We start from the raw sequence: 19,488 nt of genomic DNA, 5'->3' as shown, positions 1-19,488 counted from the left end.
GACTCAGCTCAAGGGCTGACAGGTATTAGTATCCCCTCATGGTATGTCACCCAGATGCAGTGCAATTCAAAAGGTAACCTTTAATCTTGCTGAACCCCATCATCTAACCATCAACCAGCAATTTGGCTCATTGATTTCAGGATATACCTCCAATGCCTACATCAAACCTTCTGACATCTGTAATCAATAAAGTTGTGACCATATTTGATTCCAACACTGTTGTTCTGTATCTTGTGTTGTGTGTGCACCCCCTCTGCCACTGGCTCCATTGTGCCTCGGCCCACAACATTGGGCCAGCATGGGGTAGCATGCAGAAGATCTTTCCCAAATGGGTGAGGAACACTGTACCTCTCCTCCTTCCCCTACAACTGTTAATGAAATGAAGACGTTGCTATCATAGTGAAACAAGTCTCTCTGGGTAGCCTATCAGTTTCAGAAGAATAAACCGGCACATGTATTCTATGAGCCATTAATATGAACCATTACTTTTATCTAATTCCCCATGCTGTGTCATTGGAGCTGTAAAAGCAATTCCATGCCCTTACATTGTATCCAATTCTAGTCCAGAGGATCTACGGCACCAATTGCCAACCTCAGGATACACCTAGGTGGCTGTGAAAGCTTTTGCTTCTAACGCCACACTCCTCACATGTCCTTCTTTTTTGTTTTTGCCTGGCTTGAATGTGTCTGCGAAGCCTGATAATGCCTCTTGTTTACCTTGATGGAGGGTCAAGGGGTGTGTGTGTGAATGTATGTAAAAACCAGCCTATTGTACAAAGATAATATTTACATTCATTGCTGTGCTCTCTTTTGCCTCTGGCTCCCAAAAGATTGCCCAGATGGGAGTGTGGCCATCTGGCTGAAGAAGGCCCCAAACCCATGCAGTAAATGCAAACATGTCTAAAACAGAACACAACTCACGTCACTTCTCCACAGAATGTGGATAAGGACTATAAACACAAAGTCATAGAAGGTCCAAACAATTTCAAAAGTGTAATTGTAACAGAAGGACAAATAAAGAACAAGAACATGGGGGTTGGATAAATTCATTTAAGTGTAGGGAGAGCATTTGGAACTGAAAGCTACATTTGGTCTGAGACTTAGGTTCCCCATACTAATATTTTGTAATGCACATAAATAATACTGCATAAATATTTTAATAATAACAAAAAAATAATAGCAATAACAATAAAAGGGACATTCAGTAATTAGGCACAGTCTCTTAAAAGAGATGTAACCATCCTTCAAGTTATGTGAAATGTGAAGGAACTGTGGGTGAACTAAAGTCAAGTTCTGGACACAGGACCCACCAACTACCATCATGCAAACAAGGGGTGGGGTGGAATGTAGACTATTGAGGGAGGGAGTTGTAGCATTTTGTTCATGCATGATGTAACTTCAGAAGCCAGCAGAACCCTGGGGAAACAATTTTCTTCTCTATCATTATCAAAATTATTGGTTTGCATTGTCTTATGCAAAAGATATCCAGAGCCCATTAGCAAGATCAACAATGAACATCTGAAAAGAGATATTAGAGCCTTGTGTTGTTCAGAACTGGATCTAGGCATTGACAGAGCTCTATCGTATTGTTGTTTCAGCGTGTTTCCACCAGCTGACTCCACCATTATTTTTTAACAAAAATATTTATACTGTGGGTATCTCTATTCTTCATTCCTTCTCCTGATGCTCTTATTAGACAAAAGTTTTGTTCACTCTTCATCAGATATCTCCATCATCATCTTTTTACAACAATTCTGATTTACAGTACCACAAAGCTATTGATGCCTGCAGCTGAATAGATAAAAATAAAGATTTTGAAAAGAGAAAAAGAGTACTAAAAACTTATACTTCTCACTCATGATTAGAGTATAAATCAGTGAATGATCTGATCAGGGAAACTGACAAAAAGGAGCCATTATGAACTAAGCCAATGACCAAGATACTAATGCACAGATTCCCTAACAGCAACAAAATCATCCACCATTCAAGTGACTATGTAGCAAAACAGATAAAAGCTACATATAATGCTGTAGGTGGAAGCATGAGAATCTATATTTGGAGGGCATCCTTTGTCAATGGGATTATACAGGTGGTGGTATTACTGCTCATACTGCTGTGTCATACTGTAGGCAATACACATTCTATTAACTGCAGTACACTTGAGGATCCCCTCCCTATACCTCATAAATTTTACCAGCCAGGAGACCTTGTCATCGGTGAGATTGTCTCTCAAGTCTACTTCCACTATAATAACCTGTCTTTCGAGGAGCAGCCTGTACATGTATTGATTGATGAACCTATGTAAGGAAACATTTCTTTCTTATTCTGTAATAAGTTCAGGTGACATTCACCACTATGCAACTTTGTGATAAAGTAACTATTTTTACTTTCTGTGAAAAAGTGGTACCCCCACAGCTTTTGGGCTACTGTTTATTTTTGCTTTCTGCATTATGTCCCTGCATTATGTTCCTATTAAGTAATCACTAATAGCCTTTCCACCAGACACTCCACAGAAATAAATAGATCCTGTACATTTCTGTAGGATTTCTGCAGAATAACAATATAGTAGATTGTGTTCTTGTTATATTCTGTTACTCCTATTCTTTCCAAATTTTGTTTTCTCTCATGCTTTGCCCACTATATATACCCTCTCTCCTGCACTTCCAATCTTCTGACTCTTTCAATATTCAGTTTCATATTATATATTAGAAACACTGCCATGTTTAATTCCTCCTATTGTTTCCAGCCTACAGTATTACCATTTTACAAAAGGACAAACCTGACTTTGTTTCTACAACTTAAAATGCTCTGGAGGGGAAACATGCAATCAAAAGTGACTTCCTAATGGATGTGCAAACATGACCCCATTTGTTATTCATACTTTTAAATCTAAAAGTGCATTATTAAAGTGCTACTTTTTAGTTCATCTTGATGATTTTGTTTCTATGCCAAGGAAATTACTCCTATATAGCCACAGGGAGCAGTTTCCAAAGCACTTTTACTATTCCAAAATATTGCAAAAAAAAAAAAAATAGTTATTGCTATTTCAGATACAATGTCTTACTTTCTTCACTTCATTAAGTTACATTTCTTCAAACTATAGTACCTTACGGTTTTAAGCTGATACTTGAAAGCATGTAGATGAGTACAATACATTTGTTGTTGTCATAATTGTTTCATGGTTGTTTTTCTTTTTCCTCTAACTCTTATTACAGATCGGTGCCCAAGAACTACCAGCACATCTTGGCCTTAGTATTTGCTGTCAAAGAGATCAATGAGAATCCCAACATTTTATCAAACATTTCCCTGGGATTTCACATCCTCAATAGCTACTACTCTACAAAGATGACCTACAAGGCCACTCTGAGCCTGCTTTCATCACAACATAGGTTTGTCCCCAACTTCAATTGTCACAACCAGAGCAATCTGATAGCTCTTATTGGAGGATGCTTCTCTGAAATTTCTACCAATGTGGCCATAATTTCAGCCATTCACAAGACTCCACAGGTCAGTTGTGTGCATGGGGCATAAAGGTTTCATATTTGTGACACATCATCTTGATTTCGTCCAAACATTTCCTGTGATATTTTGCTTCGCAAGCTAATTAAATGCATACTAGAAGGTAGTACAATCAGGTGAATTCAATGCTTTTTGGATAACAGTTAACTGAATAACTTCAGAAGAGTCCTACCAAATCAGGCAAAAATTAATATCATCAACCATAGTTAAATTCAATGAAGGCAAAATATTGTATTGTCAGCTCCCATTGCTCTTTTCCAGCTCCTGCCAACCTAGCAGCTCAAAAGCATGCCAGTGCAAGTAGATAAATAGGTACCGCTGTGGCGGGAAGGTAAACAGTGTTTCTGTGTGCTCTGGCACTCATCACGGACCTCCATGAGCCAGTAGCAGTTTAGTCATGACCCGGAAAACTGTTTGTGGACAAATGGTGACTCTCTTGGCCTGAAAGCAAGATGAGCACTGCACCCCATAGTCACCTTTGTCTGGACTTAACCGTCCAGGGGTCCTTTACCTTTACCTTTTATTGTACCTGCTTTGGCAGCAGTAAATGTGAAAGGGATCTCCAGGTTAAAATTGATCTCGAGCTAAATTTGAGACGGCAGTGTCACATAGCTGCAAAAAGGCTCCAGCCACTAAACTACAGTAAACAGAAACATAGTTTCTAATTCACAGAAAGTACTGTACCTTGAATTTGTGTCTGTCTCAAGGGGTCTCTGTGGGACTTCAAGGATCTGCCCTGATAAATCCAAGGTGGAGAAAACAAGTGCAGTTTCAGCTGTGATTTTACCCCACTACATATCTCACAAGTCTTTTCTTCAAGGGTGTGTGGCTTACCGTTTCCATAACTTAGTTCTGAACTATAAAAGGGATGTAAACAAACTGGAAACAGGACAGGAAAGGTTGACATTGCTCTCAGAAATAAGTACTTCAAGAAAAAAAATACTATATGAAGTCTGCAGAAAATTAAACTAAGGGAGAACATTATAGCATTCTTCAAATACAGTCATACCTCAGTTTAAGTACGCTTCGGTTTGAGTACTTTCAGTTTAAGTACTCCGCGGATCTGTCTGGAACGGATTAATCCACTTTCCATTACATTCATTGGGAAAGTTCACTTCAGGTTAAGTACGCTTCAGGTTAAGTACAGACTTCCGGAACCAATTGTGTACTTAAACCGAGGTACTACTGTATTCATAGTACAACAAAGGACAGAAATAGCATATTGGGGTAGATTTATTAACAGTAAAATTAGTTAATCGATGGAATCGATTAGCAGAGGGAAGCCTTCAGACAGTGGCTATAGTTCTTGCATCACACAGGGTGGCATTAAAGAACCCTGCACATTATGATTGTATGATTTGGGAATTATTGTTATTTATTTCAGCTCACTTATGGATCATTTTTGACAACACAGGATGACAAAAGACTATTCCCTTTTCTGTACCAGATGGTACCAAATGAAGCTCACCAACACAAAGGAGTTGTGAAGTTACTTCAGCATTTCAGATGGACATGGATAGGGCTCCTGGCTGTGGATGATGACAAAGGGGACAAGTTTTTACAGAAAATAGTGCCAATGCTTTCTCAGAATGGTATCTGTTATGCCTTCATTGTAAGACTCCCAAAATACTCTTATGTAGATGAGTATATTGATATGCTTATAAAGCAATGGGAAAGCTATGTAACTGTCATCGAAAGAAATGTCAATGTATTGCTCATATATGGAGAATATCCATCATTTCGAGTTTTGAGAATATTGCTGTTTCTAGCACCCTTCTTGCCAATGCCTCCTATTAGTAAAGTTTGGATTATTACATCCCAATGGGATTTTGCATCACTGTCTGTTCAAAAGATTTGGGATATACAAACTTTTCATGGTTCCATTTCCTTCACAATTCACTCAAATCAGCCCAAAGGATTCCAAAAGTTCATTCAGATGGTTAGACCTTCCTGGTTTAAAGGAGATGGTTTTATTCAGGACTTCTGGGAACAGGCATTCAGCTGTTCAATTAACATGTCTAAATGGGAAGAGGAGGAGAAAATATGCACTGGAGAGGAGAATCTACAGAACCTTTCTGGAGTTCTGTTTGAAATGAAGATGACTGGGCACAGCTATAATGTCTACAATGCTGTCTATGCTGTGGCACATACTTTTCATGCTATATATAAATCCCATTCCAAACACAGAAGATTGGAAGAAAGAGACAGGCTTTCTTTTCAGAATGTGCAACCATGGCAGGTAATTGCAAATCAACACTTATAAAAAGAAGCCCAGCTTTTCCTGCAAAATGAAAGAGGATTTTAAATCTACATAAAACAACTCCACCCAAACTGTTCAACGTTATCTTTTCTTTTTTGTAAATTCAAATAGAAATATTAAGTCGCCACATGTATTAACCCCCAAAATGAATAGGACTTCCTTTGTGAAGCTCCTTGAAATGATTTCAATGGTGTGTGTTTTTGTAGCTTTGTTTATAATCCCATTTTTATCTAGGTCCATCAATTTCTAAAGAGTGTCTCATTTAATAACAGTGCTGGAGATATTGTGCACTTTGATGACGATGGAGAACTAGTTTCAGGTTTTGATATTACAAACTGGCTAATGTTCCCTAATTGCTCAGAGGTTAGAGTAAAAATTGGAAGACTGGAAACTCAGGCTCCTCCGGGTACAGAGTTATCTATTCATGATGAACAAATTGTGTGGCATCATAGCTTTAATCAGGTAAGACTGCAGATGCTCAAACATTTAAAAAGTTCAACTTCAACCTGTTCAACTTTCTAGACGTAGTTCCTTCCCTTCCTTGTAAAAATCCAGTTTATATTATATTATATTATATTATATTATATTATGTCATAATAAATTTGCCTAAGGGGGGGATATATGGAAATCATTCTTTCTTTTGAAATAGTGAGGTCAGTATCTGTCAAACAAATATGCAAAAACAACAGGGTGTTAGTACAAACTTACATCTAACTCATTTTACCTTGAGGCTGATGGTTAGGGCTCAGGCAGGGTTTGATAATATTATTGCAGGATAAGAAAGGTTTTTTAAAATATATATATACTGAACTGGTGAGGGAAATATTGAGGGACTGCAATTGAGCTGAGAAAGGGATTAGAGGACAAAATTAATGACACATCATAGGCTAACATGGGGGGGGGATCCAATACAGGTAGAAAAGACTCCCCAATGCAGACATTCAGCCCTCAGCATTTGGAGAGTAGTAAGAAGTGAACACTACAAAATGATTCTCCTGCCAAGCTATTCTAATCACATGGAGGTGAAATACTGAAGAGGCTAATGTGTTATTGCCAAATTATTATTCTTTGCAGGTGCTGCCCTTGTCTGTGTGCAATGAAAACTGCAATCCTGGCTACAGCAGGAAAAAGAAAGAAGGAGAGAAATTTTGCTGCTATGATTGTGCTCTGTGTCCAGAAGGGATGGTCTCTAATGAGAAGGGTAGGAGACATACCGTGTTTCTCTGAAAATAAGACACCGTCTTACATTTATTTTTCCTAAAAAAACAACAACACTATGGCTTATTTTCAGGGGATGTCTTATTTTTTTCCTCCTCCTCCTCCTGCCATGGCCGGCATTGCTGCTGCACCTATCACTATGTCTTATTTTCGGGGTATGGCTTATATTCCTTGAAGGCTTAAAAATCCTGCTACGGCTTATATTATGACTACGTCTTAAAATAGGGGAAACAGGGTAATGTACAGATATGGAGAAATGTTCATAATTATTTGAGAATGATTATTCCTTGAATATATATGAAGTGGTTTCACAATGGCATTTCAAAACAGAATCCACCTAAAAAATTAAAGTGTGTGTAACAGCATCAGATAGTCAATGGGACAAATCTGCTCCAAATCATAATGATGATGATGATGGTAAATGTGAATAGCATCCCTATATCAGTGTAATACAGGTTGTTATAATTATAACCACATTACAGATGAGGACTAAGACAGAAAATCTGCTCACCTGGGGCCCTGGGTGGGTGGGCTTTGCCACATTACACGGCCATAGTGGGTCCAGTCCATGGGCCCCGCCATCTTTGACATATGCTTAGCCAAACCTACTCTTTCCTTCCAGCAGCTCCTTAGAGACCAACTGAGTTTGTCATTGGTATGAGCTTAGAATTTTTTTTATTTTGTTTCGACTACGTCAGACAAACACGGCTACCTACCTGTAACTACTCTTTCCTGTCATCAATCAAAGTTGTGGCCTAATTCACCCCAATACCAGTCTCATTGTCCATTCTTGTGGCCCTTCCTGCACCTGCCGTGCCCATCATTCACCTGTGACAGTAAAGACAACAGCATAGCACAAACCACAAACACTTTGGGAAGCACAAAAGCTAATATGCAATGATGCCAGTCGTCTCTCTTAGAGTTGGTCAAATAACTGCAAATAAAAGGAAAGGAAACAAAAGGAAATGTTCTCATATTAATCATGTTATAGGATGACATTACTTCAGATTGGAGCCTATCAAGCCAGGAAGCTGACTGGCAGTGGTTCTCCAGTCTTTTCCAGGGTCCCTTTGCATACAAAGTAGATACTCTACCATTGAGTTACAGCTCTCTCTCCGCACCCCCCATTTTACATGTTTGAACTAACAAAATCTAAGCAGCTTTTCCTTTTCCAAAATCTAAGCAGCTTTTCCAAAAGAACAGTATCCCAACAAGGACCAAAGTCAATGCACTCCAAAGGTTGTAAACTACCTCTCTTATGAAGAAGATTTAGGGATCATCTTAACTATATTGGCTATTTCTTTCTGTTTGATCACAAGTTTTGTACTTGGAATTTTTATGAAGTACAAGGACACTCCCATAGTGAAAGCCAACAACCGAACGCTCACCTACATCCTCCTCATCTCCCTCTTCCTTTGCTTCCTCTGCTCCTTGCTTTTCATCGGACAGCCTGGAAACCTCACCTGCCTTTTCCGACAAACAGCCTTTGGCATCATATTCTCTGTGGCCCTTTCTTCTGTGTTGGCAAAGACCATCACTGTGGTTCTGGCTTTCATGGCAACCAAACCAGGATCTGGAATGAGGAGATGGGTGGGGAAAAGAATGGCAGATTCTATTGCCCTTTCCTCTTCCTTGATTCAAGCTGGCATTTGTATTCTTTGGTTAAGCACCTCCCCTCCTTACCCAGATATGGACATGTACTCATTGGATAGGGAAATCATAGTGGAATGTAAGGATGGTTCCGCTTCCATGTTTTACTGTGTCTTGGGCTACATGGGCTCACTGGCCACTGTCTGCTTTGTTGTGGCTTTCCTAGCCAGGAAGTTGCCAGACAGTTTCAATGAAGCCAAGTTCATCACTTTCAGCATGTTGGTGTTTTGCACTGTTTGGTTATCGTTTGTTCCAACCTATCTAAGCACCAAAGGGAAATATATGGTGGCTGTAGAGGTCTTTTCCATCTTGTCCTCGAGTGCTGGGTTACTGGGCTGCATCTTTTCCCCTAAATGCTACATCATTCTGCTCAGGCCTGAGCTGAACAACCGGGATCAATTAATAAGAAGAAAATAAAAAGAAGAAATACATTTCTTTCTGTTCATATATGTATTCTCTTGGAAATGTTATGCTAGGTGTATTTGTAATTACTCTAATAACTAGCAAGGTTGGTGGGTGTCCCACATCAGCTACCATTGTAGCTGCAAATGAACTTTGCCAGAAAATCTAGTAGGGCCACTGTCATTCACACCGTGGAGTTACATAGACCTTGAAAACAAGTTTGCAATGGGCCCAGAACTTCAGTTGCCTATTCTGTTCCTTACTCCTAGATACATATACTCAGTCAATTTATATGCTGTAAGCTCCATAGGGCAGAGATTTCGTCTGCTGTATAGTCACTTCCGACGTAGAAGGAGGTGAGGTTGTGGGCGGGCCACGAGCCCGAGCACGTGCTGGGAGAATGGGGTGCCATTCTCCCAGCCCATTGGCTGGCTCCCAGACGCGGTGCTCCCTTGGCGTGTCCAATCTCGACACTCCAGGGGGGTGTGGCTCGCTAATTTAAGTGAGTGCGCGGCTGGGATTCAGTCTCTTTTTTCCTGACCCCAGCCGCCACGTTTTTTTCCCGCCCACCCTCCCATTAGGCAGGTCCCTTCCTTTCGACATTGCTTTGAATTGGCTCTTGATTTGGCTCTTGATTCGGCTCTTGATTTGGCTCTTAATTTGGCTCCGGAATTGCTTTTGAATGGGCTTTGAATTGGCCTTTGAATTGGCATTTGAATTGGCTTTTGAATTGGCTTTTGAATTGGCTCTGGCCTGGTGGTTTTCGCCTACTTCGTAGCAACTCGTCACAACTTTGGTTTTCGGCGGTAGGCATTGGATTATCTCTGAAAGGTTACAGGTGGGGGGGAGGTTGCTGCCATCACCTCCCCCAAAATGCTGAAGGGTACTCCCTTAAGGAGTCCGGGGCGTGGCCAAGTCCGAAGCCGTGGTAGGTGAGGGCCAAAAGGCACGTCCCCTAGCGGTGGCCCCAGGGTGAGTCCTAGTTGATGTGCATCGCAGGACTCCCCAACGGTGGTTAACCCTTCTCAGACTGCCAGCAGAGCGGGCTGGAGTCGGATATAGACGGTTAGGTCCAATGCCTATGCCAATACCTCTCTACATCCGTAATCAATAAAGTTGTGGCCTTTAACGCCCATTAACCTTATGCAATTTGTCCAGTGTCCTTATTTACCCTGGGAGGGATCGGGGTATCGCCACACAACTTGCACACTCTTATTACTGCATAAATAAATTCTTTTTAACAATGACAAAATAATATTAATATCAATAACTGTGACAGACAATAATTGCAATTGTTCGGCTAAAGGAATTGGAGGAGGTTATTATTGTTTTTGTTCTTTTTCTTGTTTTTATTATGTACTTTGTGGTTTTGATCTGAAATTTTATGTTGTAAACCACCTTGAGATCTATGTTTGAAGGGTGATACAGCCATACCTCGGTTTAAGTATGCTTCGGTTTGTGTACTTTCAGTTTAAGTACTCCGCGGACCTGTCTGGAATGGATTAATCCACTTTCCATTACTTTCAATGGGAAAGTTCGCTTCAGGTTAAGTACGCTTCAGGTTAAGTACGGACTTCCAGAACCAATTACACTCATACTTCGGGTTAAGTACGCTTCAGTTTAAGTACTCCACGGACTGTCTGGAACGGATTAATACACTTTCCATTACATTCATTGGGAAAGTTCACTTCAGGTTAAGTACGCTTCAGGTTAAGTACAGACTTCCGGAACCAATTGTGTACTTAAACTGAGGTGCCACCGTATACACATTTAATAAACAAAACAAAATAGTATATAATATACTGTTTTACATGAAAACACCCTCAGATTTGCCAGGCTATAACTCTGCATTAAACACACTTATGCCACATCTGAGTGGCTAGTTTGTGAACTTAGTTCTAGGAAGAAGCAACCTGCACCAATAAGGCCATGTGCCATGTATTTCTAAATCTCCCCAAAATATAAAGAAAAATAGTTGTAGGATTAGGAAGTGGCAATTCCTTGCAATTTGTGGCATATGCTGTAACTTCAAATGCCAACAGCACTCTGGGGAAGTGATCATCATCCTATCATTGTTCAAATTACTGTTTTGCAACCTCTGACAGAATAGATTTTCAGAGGCCAATAACAAGATCAACAATCAGCATCTTAAAAGGCTATATAATCTTCATATGGTTCAGAATTGAATCCTAGCAAAGTCAGAGCTTTGCTAATCTTTTATGTGACTGTTTCCACTTCGTATGTCAACCTTTAATCCCAGCTGCTTATTCTACTATGCTTTTTTTTAAGTATTCTAGAGTATCTGTTTCTCATCCCTTTTTCATGTGCAGCTGATTTTCCACTTGTCCATTTCTTCCTGTGAAAAACTGGGCATCATTAATTAGGCATGTGAAAAGGAAGCAATAATTAACTTTGCTACCAGGTTACTGGTGCAGAGATAATCTAAGAATTGCAGCTATAAACTGTGTGTACAAACAGAATCATCTACCATTCAAGGGAGGCTGTAACAAAATTTACAACATCAACACATTGCGCTGCACAATAAATAGTGTCAATAGAAATCCAGTAGTTGGAAAAACAGAGATCTGTGCTGGAATGGAATTTTTTTTCAACAGGATCTGGATAATGGTGATGTTGCTGCTTGTACTCCTGTGCCATAGTGTATGCATGACAAATTTGATTAATTGCACCATGCTTGATGATCGTCTCCTGATTCCTCATGGATTTCATCAACCAGGAGACCTCCTCATTGGAGGGATTGTTTCTCAGGTCTTATTCCTCTATAATAACCTTTCTTTCATGGAACAGCCTGCAAAGATCTTGATTAATGAACCCATGTAAAGCATCATCTTCTCTCTCTCTCTATCTCTCTTTCCCTTTATTTCTCTCTCTTCCTGTAATATAGGCTCTTCCTGAGCCCATAGTGACTCAGAATGCATCATTGCGTAAAACTGTAAAATTATTTAGTTTTTAGTGTGAGTGTAGCTTCCCCAGTCTATTCCCATCTTGCACAAGGATAAACTCAGAATTAGTGAAGGATCTAAATCTCTATTGAGAGTATGTTTGTAACATTTGTGTTTGGAAATACAATCTGGTCTTGCACATACCTTTTGAATTTCAAAGTGTGCACACAAATTACTATACAGGTACATGGTTTTTAAAATATTATCTTGGAATTGGCCCTGGGTTAGGATAGGTAATATTTTAAATATAGGTGAGTTCATGGAAGCTTGTAGGCTTTCCTTTGTATTTTCCACTTTCAGGATCTTTTCTCATTTCACTTTCTTTGGGTATATGCACTTCAACTGAATAAAAATATATCTGACCCCTGATATCATAAATGATCCAAATCAGTTGCTTGACTATTATGTAGATTTAATGATTGATTTAACCTGCTGCTAAACAGATTTTCAATAATAAATGCACTAAATGAAATAAATATGTACGGAGAAGGCAAAAGATTCTCCTATTCTGCTCCTAAAAAGAAGTGGAGGGAGCAGTCTGATCAACACTGTGATTGTCCCTAAACTTTTGCCCCCCCCCTTCATTCCATTATTAGACTACCACTTCTCCTGAGTAGTTAGTACTTACTGAGTTTTACTCAAGGTAGACACATTAAAATGAAAATTCCTATGTTAGTTGTGCCCATTAATTCAATGGGTCTATTCTGACTAATTTTGGTTCCTACCCGGCATATTTTGTTACTTCTAACTTTTGAAATGATGCTGATAAATGATTATTATAAATTCAACAAATTGTTGTTGTTGTTTGTTTAAAGAGCTTGTAACTCTACTTGCAGTTCAGTGCCTAAGAACTACCAGCATATCATGGCTTTTGCATTTGCTGTAAAAGAGATAAATGAGAATCTCAACATTTTATCAAATGTTTCCCTGGGGTTCCACATCCTAGATAGCTACTACAATGCAGGAATGACTTATAAGGCCACCCTGAGCCTGCTTTCCACAAAACAGAGGTTTGTTACCAACTTCAAGTGTCACAACAAGAGCAAGCTGATAGCTCTCATTGGAGGATGTATCTCTGAGATTTCTGCCAACATAGCTATTATTTCTGCAATCCACAAAATTCCACAGGTAAGTTATGTGCATGAGAGTATGGAGATTCCACAGCTGTGCACATTGTCTTGATTTCTGTAAAACAGATGAGAAAGCATCTTGTGATATTTAGAAAGTATTTAAACATTCTCACCAATAACTTAGATGAAACAGGGAAGCACTAATAGGCAGATGACAGAAATCAGGGAATGGTAGTGGCCAGAGCAATTTAAACCCCCAATTTACCATGTTAGAACAGAGGTTTCTTTCCAGCTAGGTGTTGGTTAGACAAAGAAAATCTGGTGTTGGTTGAATGTGGACAAAGTATTAGATGCAACAAATGCAGGAGGGGGCTATGAAACAATGTGTCTGTTATTTGACACCATAGGAACTCAAATTTATCTATAGTTTATTTCAATATAACTGTTACATGGAAAATCTCATACCAGCTAGGTTCCACATTTTGGAGGTGTGATAAAACTTAAGCATTCTAAAGTTGGTATTGTTATCATATTGCAAAACTCATGGAATATAATATCCAAAATGAGACAATTATTGAAGTTCTTGTCTTCAGGTAAAGGTAGGACAGCCACTTGCCATAGGTGCTTTAATTCCAAATGTCCCACATCACACAGGATATTAGATTATAAACAGAGCCACATGAAACACTTTGATTCAATGAGTTACCATTCTTTGGAAATCTCTCCTGAAAAGGCATTATATATTTTATTTTAGCTCACTTATGGATCATTTTGGCCTGCAAATGGTATCAGAATGCAATTCCCATTTTTATATCAGATGGTTCCAAATGAAGCTCATCAGTACATGGGAGTTGTTCTGTTACTTCAGCATTTCAAATGGACCTGGGTTGGGCTCATGGCTGTGGCTGATGACAAAGGGGACCAGTTTTTACAGACCATGGTGCCAATGCTTTCTCAGAATGGCATCTGTTCGGCCTTCATAGAAAGAATACCAAAACGGGCATATTTTGATGAGTTGATCGACTTGATGATAAAGCGCTGGGAAAATTATGTAATCGTCAGTGACAGAAAAGCCAGTGTATTATTTGTATATGGAGAACCACCATCTTTTCAGATTTTGAGAGTCTTACTGTTTCTAGCACCTTTCTTGTCACTTCCACCTCTGTGTAAAGTATGGATTATTACATCCCACTGGGATTTTGCATCACTGTCTGTTCAGAAGATCTGGGATATACAAACTTTCCATGGTTCCATATCACTCACAGTTCACTCAAAACAGCCCCAAGGATTCCAAAAGTTTATTCAGATGATTAGACCTTCCTGGGTTAAAGGAGATGGTTTTGTCCAGGACTTCTGGGAACAGGCATTCAGCTGTTCATTAAAAGTGTACAACGGACCAGAAGAGAGAAAGAAAGTATGCACTGGAGAAGAGAAACTGGAGAGCCTTTCTGGAATTTTGTTTGAAGGGAAGATGACTGGTCACAGCTACAATGTCTACAATGCTGTCTATGCTGTGGCACATGCTTTAAATAAAATCAGTTCCCAACATCGAAGGTTCAGAGGGTGTCTGAAGCTTCAGGATGTGCAACCATGGCAGGTAATTGCAGCTTAAATAACAGCACAGTTAAGATTATGATCCAGAAGTAAAGCTAAATTCTCTTCATTTTTCTTTTTGTCAATCTATTTGGATAGTTCCTTCCAACCCCATTGTGAAGCAGTGATTTATTCTTGTTTTAATTCATTGTTACTCATGTGTATGGAGCCCTGTCAGGGGGGAAAAGGTGAAAGGTGCTGTTGCTGCTGCTGATAGACAGATAGAAATATGTCATCAAATAAACTATTCAAAAAGGAGTGACAAGTCTTTGGAAATGATTTCAATTTGCTGTCTCTTCCCCAACATTCTTTCCATTTTAGGTCCATCACATTCTAAGGAGGATTGCATTCAACAACAGTGAAGGAGATACTGTGTCTTTTGATGGAAATGGTGAATTAGTTACAGGTTTTGATATTACAAACTGGCTGATGTTCCCCAATGGCTCCGTGGTTCGAGTGAAAGTTGGAAGGCTGGAACCTCAGGCACCTCAAGGCAAACAGTTAGCTATTAATGATGATCAAATTGTGTGGCATCAAAGCTTTAACCAGGTGAGAAACATCTATTAAGTGCTTAGTTACTAGTAAGAGCCAACTGACTCACGCCACAGTGCAAAACCAAAAAAACTAATTCAGGGAAGGCTTCTTAACATGGAACCATCGCCTCTCAGAAGGAGGCATTAATTACCTCCCTAGCCCAGCCAGCTGTCCCTTCCATAGCTGTCAAGTTTTCCCTTTTCTCGCAAGGAAGCCTATTCAGCATAAGGGAATTTCCCTTAAAAAAGAGAGAGAACGTGACAGCTATGGTCCCTTCTCTGCTAGTATAAGTCATGAGGAGCAGCAATGGGTTACAGTGTAAGTGGTTTTCTTGACTGATCCAAACATGTTGTCCACATCCTCAGGATGTTCTCAAAACACATCACTAATAGTATTTCATGCATATGAACAGGTGCTGCCACTTTCTGTTTGCAATGAGAACTGCTACCCAGGCTATAGCAGAAAAAAGAAGGAGGGGGAGAAATTTTGCTGCTATGATTGTGCTCCGTGTCCAGAAGGAATGATATCTAACCAGAAGGGTAGGAGACATAATGACAGAGATATCAAGGAAGTTCCATAAAGATAGTAATGGTGCTGGTGATGATTACTATTATTATTGAAAGTGCATCCATTGAAAATATGACTTTGGTTCACATTAAGAACTTCAAAAATCATTTTAACACGTGTGTGTGTGTGTGTGTGTGTGTGTGTAACAGTTTGATTGTGAAATTGATTGGATAATATATGGCTGACATACGAAAGAAGTGCAAGGAAACAAACGGGTCCATTCTTACTATTTTTTATAAATAAATCATTTAAACAGAAGTTAGTGTAAGGTCATGTCCATGACGGATTAGCACCTGGTTCATTTGTAGTAGAAGTCTTGGCAAACTGTGAAGGACTATATTCCCTGATCACCTTTCTAACCTGTTGTACACACCCTTCTCTTAATGCAACATAGACTCAGCAATAGGAGAAGAGCAGCAATTAGTCAGTATGATTTTATGTGCCCAAGATGCAGCACGGATCAAACCAACTTAGTAGAAGAGCTTCAGAATGGTTTAAACACATTTCAGGGACAAAGCTATGGGTCAAGATTACCCCTTTTTCTCATATGTCCATTTTCTGAGGAGGGAAGTGCATGTTTTAAGATTAAAAATGACGGTATCAGCTCCAAAGTATATCTAGGTTCTGAAGGATTTAGGTCTGGATTTCAGACCACTAGCCTGGAAGGAAGATCTGTTTCCTTTGTGCATCCTTGTTAGTCAGAGCTTGCCCATAATATTCAAACCACTGCATGCCCAATCCTGAGCCCAGGGTAAGTATTTACTTTGGAGAAAAGAGTTCACTCCTTTTCATTCTCCCCTCATAAATGGGGATCGTATCTCCTTAGTTCAGAAGTAAGAATATGCTAGGGTATAATGTTGCCACGTACCCAATATCTGTGTTGTGATTTATGTCTGTGATTTCTCAGTTTTCTTACAAGAAATGAATGTTTTACTTTAGCCTAGTCAGGAGCAACATTCTTGAGTTATACAGCCATTTATCAGACACTGTTCCATGGCATCTCTCACAAAAGATCCCCCTCCTGTCTAGGAGGCCTGTAAATGGGAACGCTGGTGGCAAGTAAACACATGAAGGTTCCCAACACACGTGTTCAACATTTGTCAACATCTGCAAACATTTAAAGTGTGTGTGTGTGTGTGTGTGTGTGTGTGTGTGTGTGTGTGTGTGTGTAAAGGTATAGATGCTGGGCAACCCTTAGAAATCCTTAAACTGTTCTTCCTTTTTTCAGACATGGATGCTTGTGTCAATTGTCCCGGAGATCAGTATCCCAACAAAGACCAAACTCAGTGCATTCCCAAAATCATAAGCTACCTCTCTTACAGAGAAGATTTAGCAATCACCTTAACTAGCTTGGCTATTGTTTTCTCTTTTGTCACAATTGTAGTACTTGGAATTTTTATGATACACAAGGACACTCCCATTGTCAAAGCTAACAACCGGACTCTCACCTACATCCTCCTCGTCTCCCTTCTCCTTTGCTTCCTCTGCTCCTTGCTCTTCATTGGACAACCTGGAAAGACAACCTGCCTTCTACGTCAAACCACTTTTGGCATCATATTCTCTGTGGCCCTTTCTTCTGTGTTGGCAAAGACCATCACTGTGGTTGTGGCATTTATGGGAACAAAACCAGGATCCAGGATGAGGAAATGGGTGGGGAAAAGACTGGCAAATTCTATTGTTTTCTCCTGCTCTTTTATTCAGGCTGCCATTTGTACTCTTTGGTTAAGTTCTACTCCTCCATTCCCAGGTAGAGACATGCATTCAGTGAAAGGTGAAATCATACTGGAATGTAAGGAGGGTTCAGTTTCCATGCTTTATTGTGTCTTGGGCTATATGGGTTTCCTAGCCATTGTCAGCCTCATTGTGGCTTTCCTAGCCAGGAAGCTGCCAGACAGTTTCAATGAAACCAAATTTATCACTTTCAGCATGTTGGTGTTTTGTAGTGTTTGGTTATCATTTGTTCCAACCTACCTGAGCACCAAAGGAAAGTACATGGTGGCTGTGGAGATCTTCTCCATCTTGTCATCCAGTGCTGGGTTATTGGTTTGTATCTTTTCCCCTAAATGCTATGTCATTGTACTCAGGCCCGAGCTTAACAGCAGAGAGCAACTTGTCAGAAAAAGAAAATGAAATAATATATCCATCTCATTAATCTGTTCCTATATTAATAGAAATTATGGTGTTGAAGGGATCTCAGGAGAATTTGAGCATAGGTTCTTAGGAAAATATCGCTCTACACATTCACCTGAGTGGACTTGAATTAGGCATATACTATCTCAATGGGCTTGTCTATCTTGTTTCTATCTTCTTAAACACCCACATATTGTCTGCTTCTCCAAATGCCCTTCCAGAATGAGGTCCAGAATGAGGTTGCATCTATTAGTACATTCCTAATGAGAGAAGTCCACTTCACCTGACCTCCTTCCTATGTAGTTGCTCATAAAAATGTAGACACTACTACTAACATGGTCAGGTTTGTGACTTTTACCACCAGGAATCTTAAGATTCCATGCCAGCTTCATTAAACATTACATTTCCTTCAATTTTACAAATTGTTTGGAGAGAAATACTGTAGAACAGGGATGTCCAACACGTCAATCGTGATCTACTGGTCGATCCCTGTGATGTTTTTGTAGATCGTGGTTGATCGCTGGCCCCCTTCTGGCCCCACCCCCTCTCCCTGTGCCAGTGTCTATTGTTGCAGAAGGGAAGCTGGAGCTTAGAAACGGATGGTGCTATCTGGCCAACGATTGTAAGGTTAGTGGCTGCTTCTGTTCCTTGCCCAAACAGGGGGCTTTCCCCCTCCCTCAGAAGAGCTAGAAAAAAGTCAGTGAACCCCTACAAAACAGGGCACTTTCCCTCCCTAAAAAAGGTCAACAACATTGGCCTGAACCCCTAAAAAATGGGGGTAGATTACTGCCAGATTTTAATTTTGAAAGTAGATCACAGCCTCTCGGGAGTTGGCCACCCCTGCTGTAGAAGAATCAGTGCAAGAATCCTACCTTTGAAGGATATGTTGCTGCCACTTGCTACCATATCCAATGTAAGAGTTTTCCTTTGGAGATACAGACTGCATCACGATTTGGGTCTCTTTCAGTTGCAAATGGAGCACTCAATGAGCTCAGTTCATCCTCAGAGCTAGCAGTGTGCGGTTTGTGGAACAATGTATAAGTAGTCGGATGATACAAAGAATTAGAACTTTAAATAGCCTAGAATTCCTAAGGCTCCATGTAGGCACAGAAAATAATTACCTTTCCTTGAAACTAGTTTAAACTGTTTTACAGTTGTTTCCTTTTTGTAGGAACTGTATAATTTAACACAAACAATTGAAACATGGTAGTTATACCCAGATCCGTGCAGAGCTTGTTTGAGGCCCAGGGTAGGAATCTGGTTCTTGGCATGATAGCGTAAGTCCGGCAGGCCCCCAGATGGTCTCACCAGCTGTATTAGCCCTGGGGCATACTACATCCTGCATGGACCTGGCTATACCCGAGCTCAGCTACACAAATGGTCAAGTTCAGAAACAGCTTTCAGTACTTTTTGAAAATATTGAAGAAAGCCATGGTTTTTTGCCATACAATTCTCACAGAGAGCAACACTGTTGAACAGAGTACTCTCTGCAAGACTTGCTCTATTGCAATTCAAACTCTGCAGAGGCAAGAACTCCCAAGTGATAGCCACTCCAAACTGTGGGCAGCTAGATGGTCATTCT

The 19,488-nt window shown here is 40.0% G+C and overlaps 2 protein-coding genes across 2 annotated transcripts; both read left to right on the top strand.

Moving 5' to 3' along the window:
• Positions 1-1,930: 1,930 nt before the first annotated feature.
• On the top strand, positions 1,931-9,064 carry LOC118077514 (vomeronasal type-2 receptor 26-like). The gene is made up of 8 exons (XM_088654677.1): positions 1,931-2,301; positions 3,216-3,507; positions 4,904-5,758; positions 6,014-6,241; positions 6,854-6,980; positions 7,244-7,255; positions 7,453-7,455; positions 8,181-9,064. Exons 1-8 carry the CDS (start codon positions 1,931-1,933, stop codon positions 9,062-9,064), a joined length of 2,772 nt encoding a protein of 923 aa, XP_088510803.1.
• A 3,914-nt stretch (positions 9,065-12,978) lies between these two features.
• Positions 12,979-17,906, top strand: LOC118077500 (vomeronasal type-2 receptor 26-like). Its single transcript, XM_035101109.3, has 5 exons — positions 12,979-13,140; positions 13,837-14,679; positions 14,997-15,224; positions 15,622-15,748; positions 17,005-17,906. Exons 1-5 carry the CDS (start codon positions 12,979-12,981, stop codon positions 17,904-17,906), a joined length of 2,262 nt encoding a protein of 753 aa, XP_034957000.3.
• The last annotated feature ends 1,582 nt before the right edge of the window (positions 17,907-19,488 follow it).

This window comes from Zootoca vivipara, chromosome 12 (assembly GCF_965207765.1).
Source record: "Zootoca vivipara chromosome 12, rZooViv2.hap1.1, whole genome shotgun sequence".
Classification (NCBI taxonomy): Eukaryota; Metazoa; Chordata; class Lepidosauria; order Squamata; family Lacertidae; genus Zootoca; species Zootoca vivipara.
The sequence above is the reverse complement of the archived record's forward strand: the minus strand, read 5'-3'. Positions and strand labels throughout refer to the sequence as shown.

Coding starts and splice junctions, on each gene's coding strand:
- LOC118077500 (XM_035101109.3), top strand. CDS start 12,979: ATGACTTATAAGGCCACCCTGAGCCTGCTTTCCACAAAACAGAGGTTT. Junction 14,680..14,996: donor AGGATGTGCAACCATGGCAG/GTAATTGCAGCT, acceptor TTTCCATTTTAG/GTCCATCACATTCTAAGGAG. Junction 15,749..17,004: donor AATGATATCTAACCAGAAGG/GTAGGAGACATA, acceptor TCCTTTTTTCAG/ACATGGATGCTTGTGTCAAT.
- LOC118077514 (XM_088654677.1), top strand. CDS start 1,931: ATGACCAAGATACTAATGCACAGATTCCCTAACAGCAACAAAATCATC. Junction 5,759..6,013: donor AGAATGTGCAACCATGGCAG/GTAATTGCAAAT, acceptor ATTTTTATCTAG/GTCCATCAATTTCTAAAGAG. Junction 6,242..6,853: donor GGCATCATAGCTTTAATCAG/GTAAGACTGCAG, acceptor TATTCTTTGCAG/GTGCTGCCCTTGTCTGTGTG.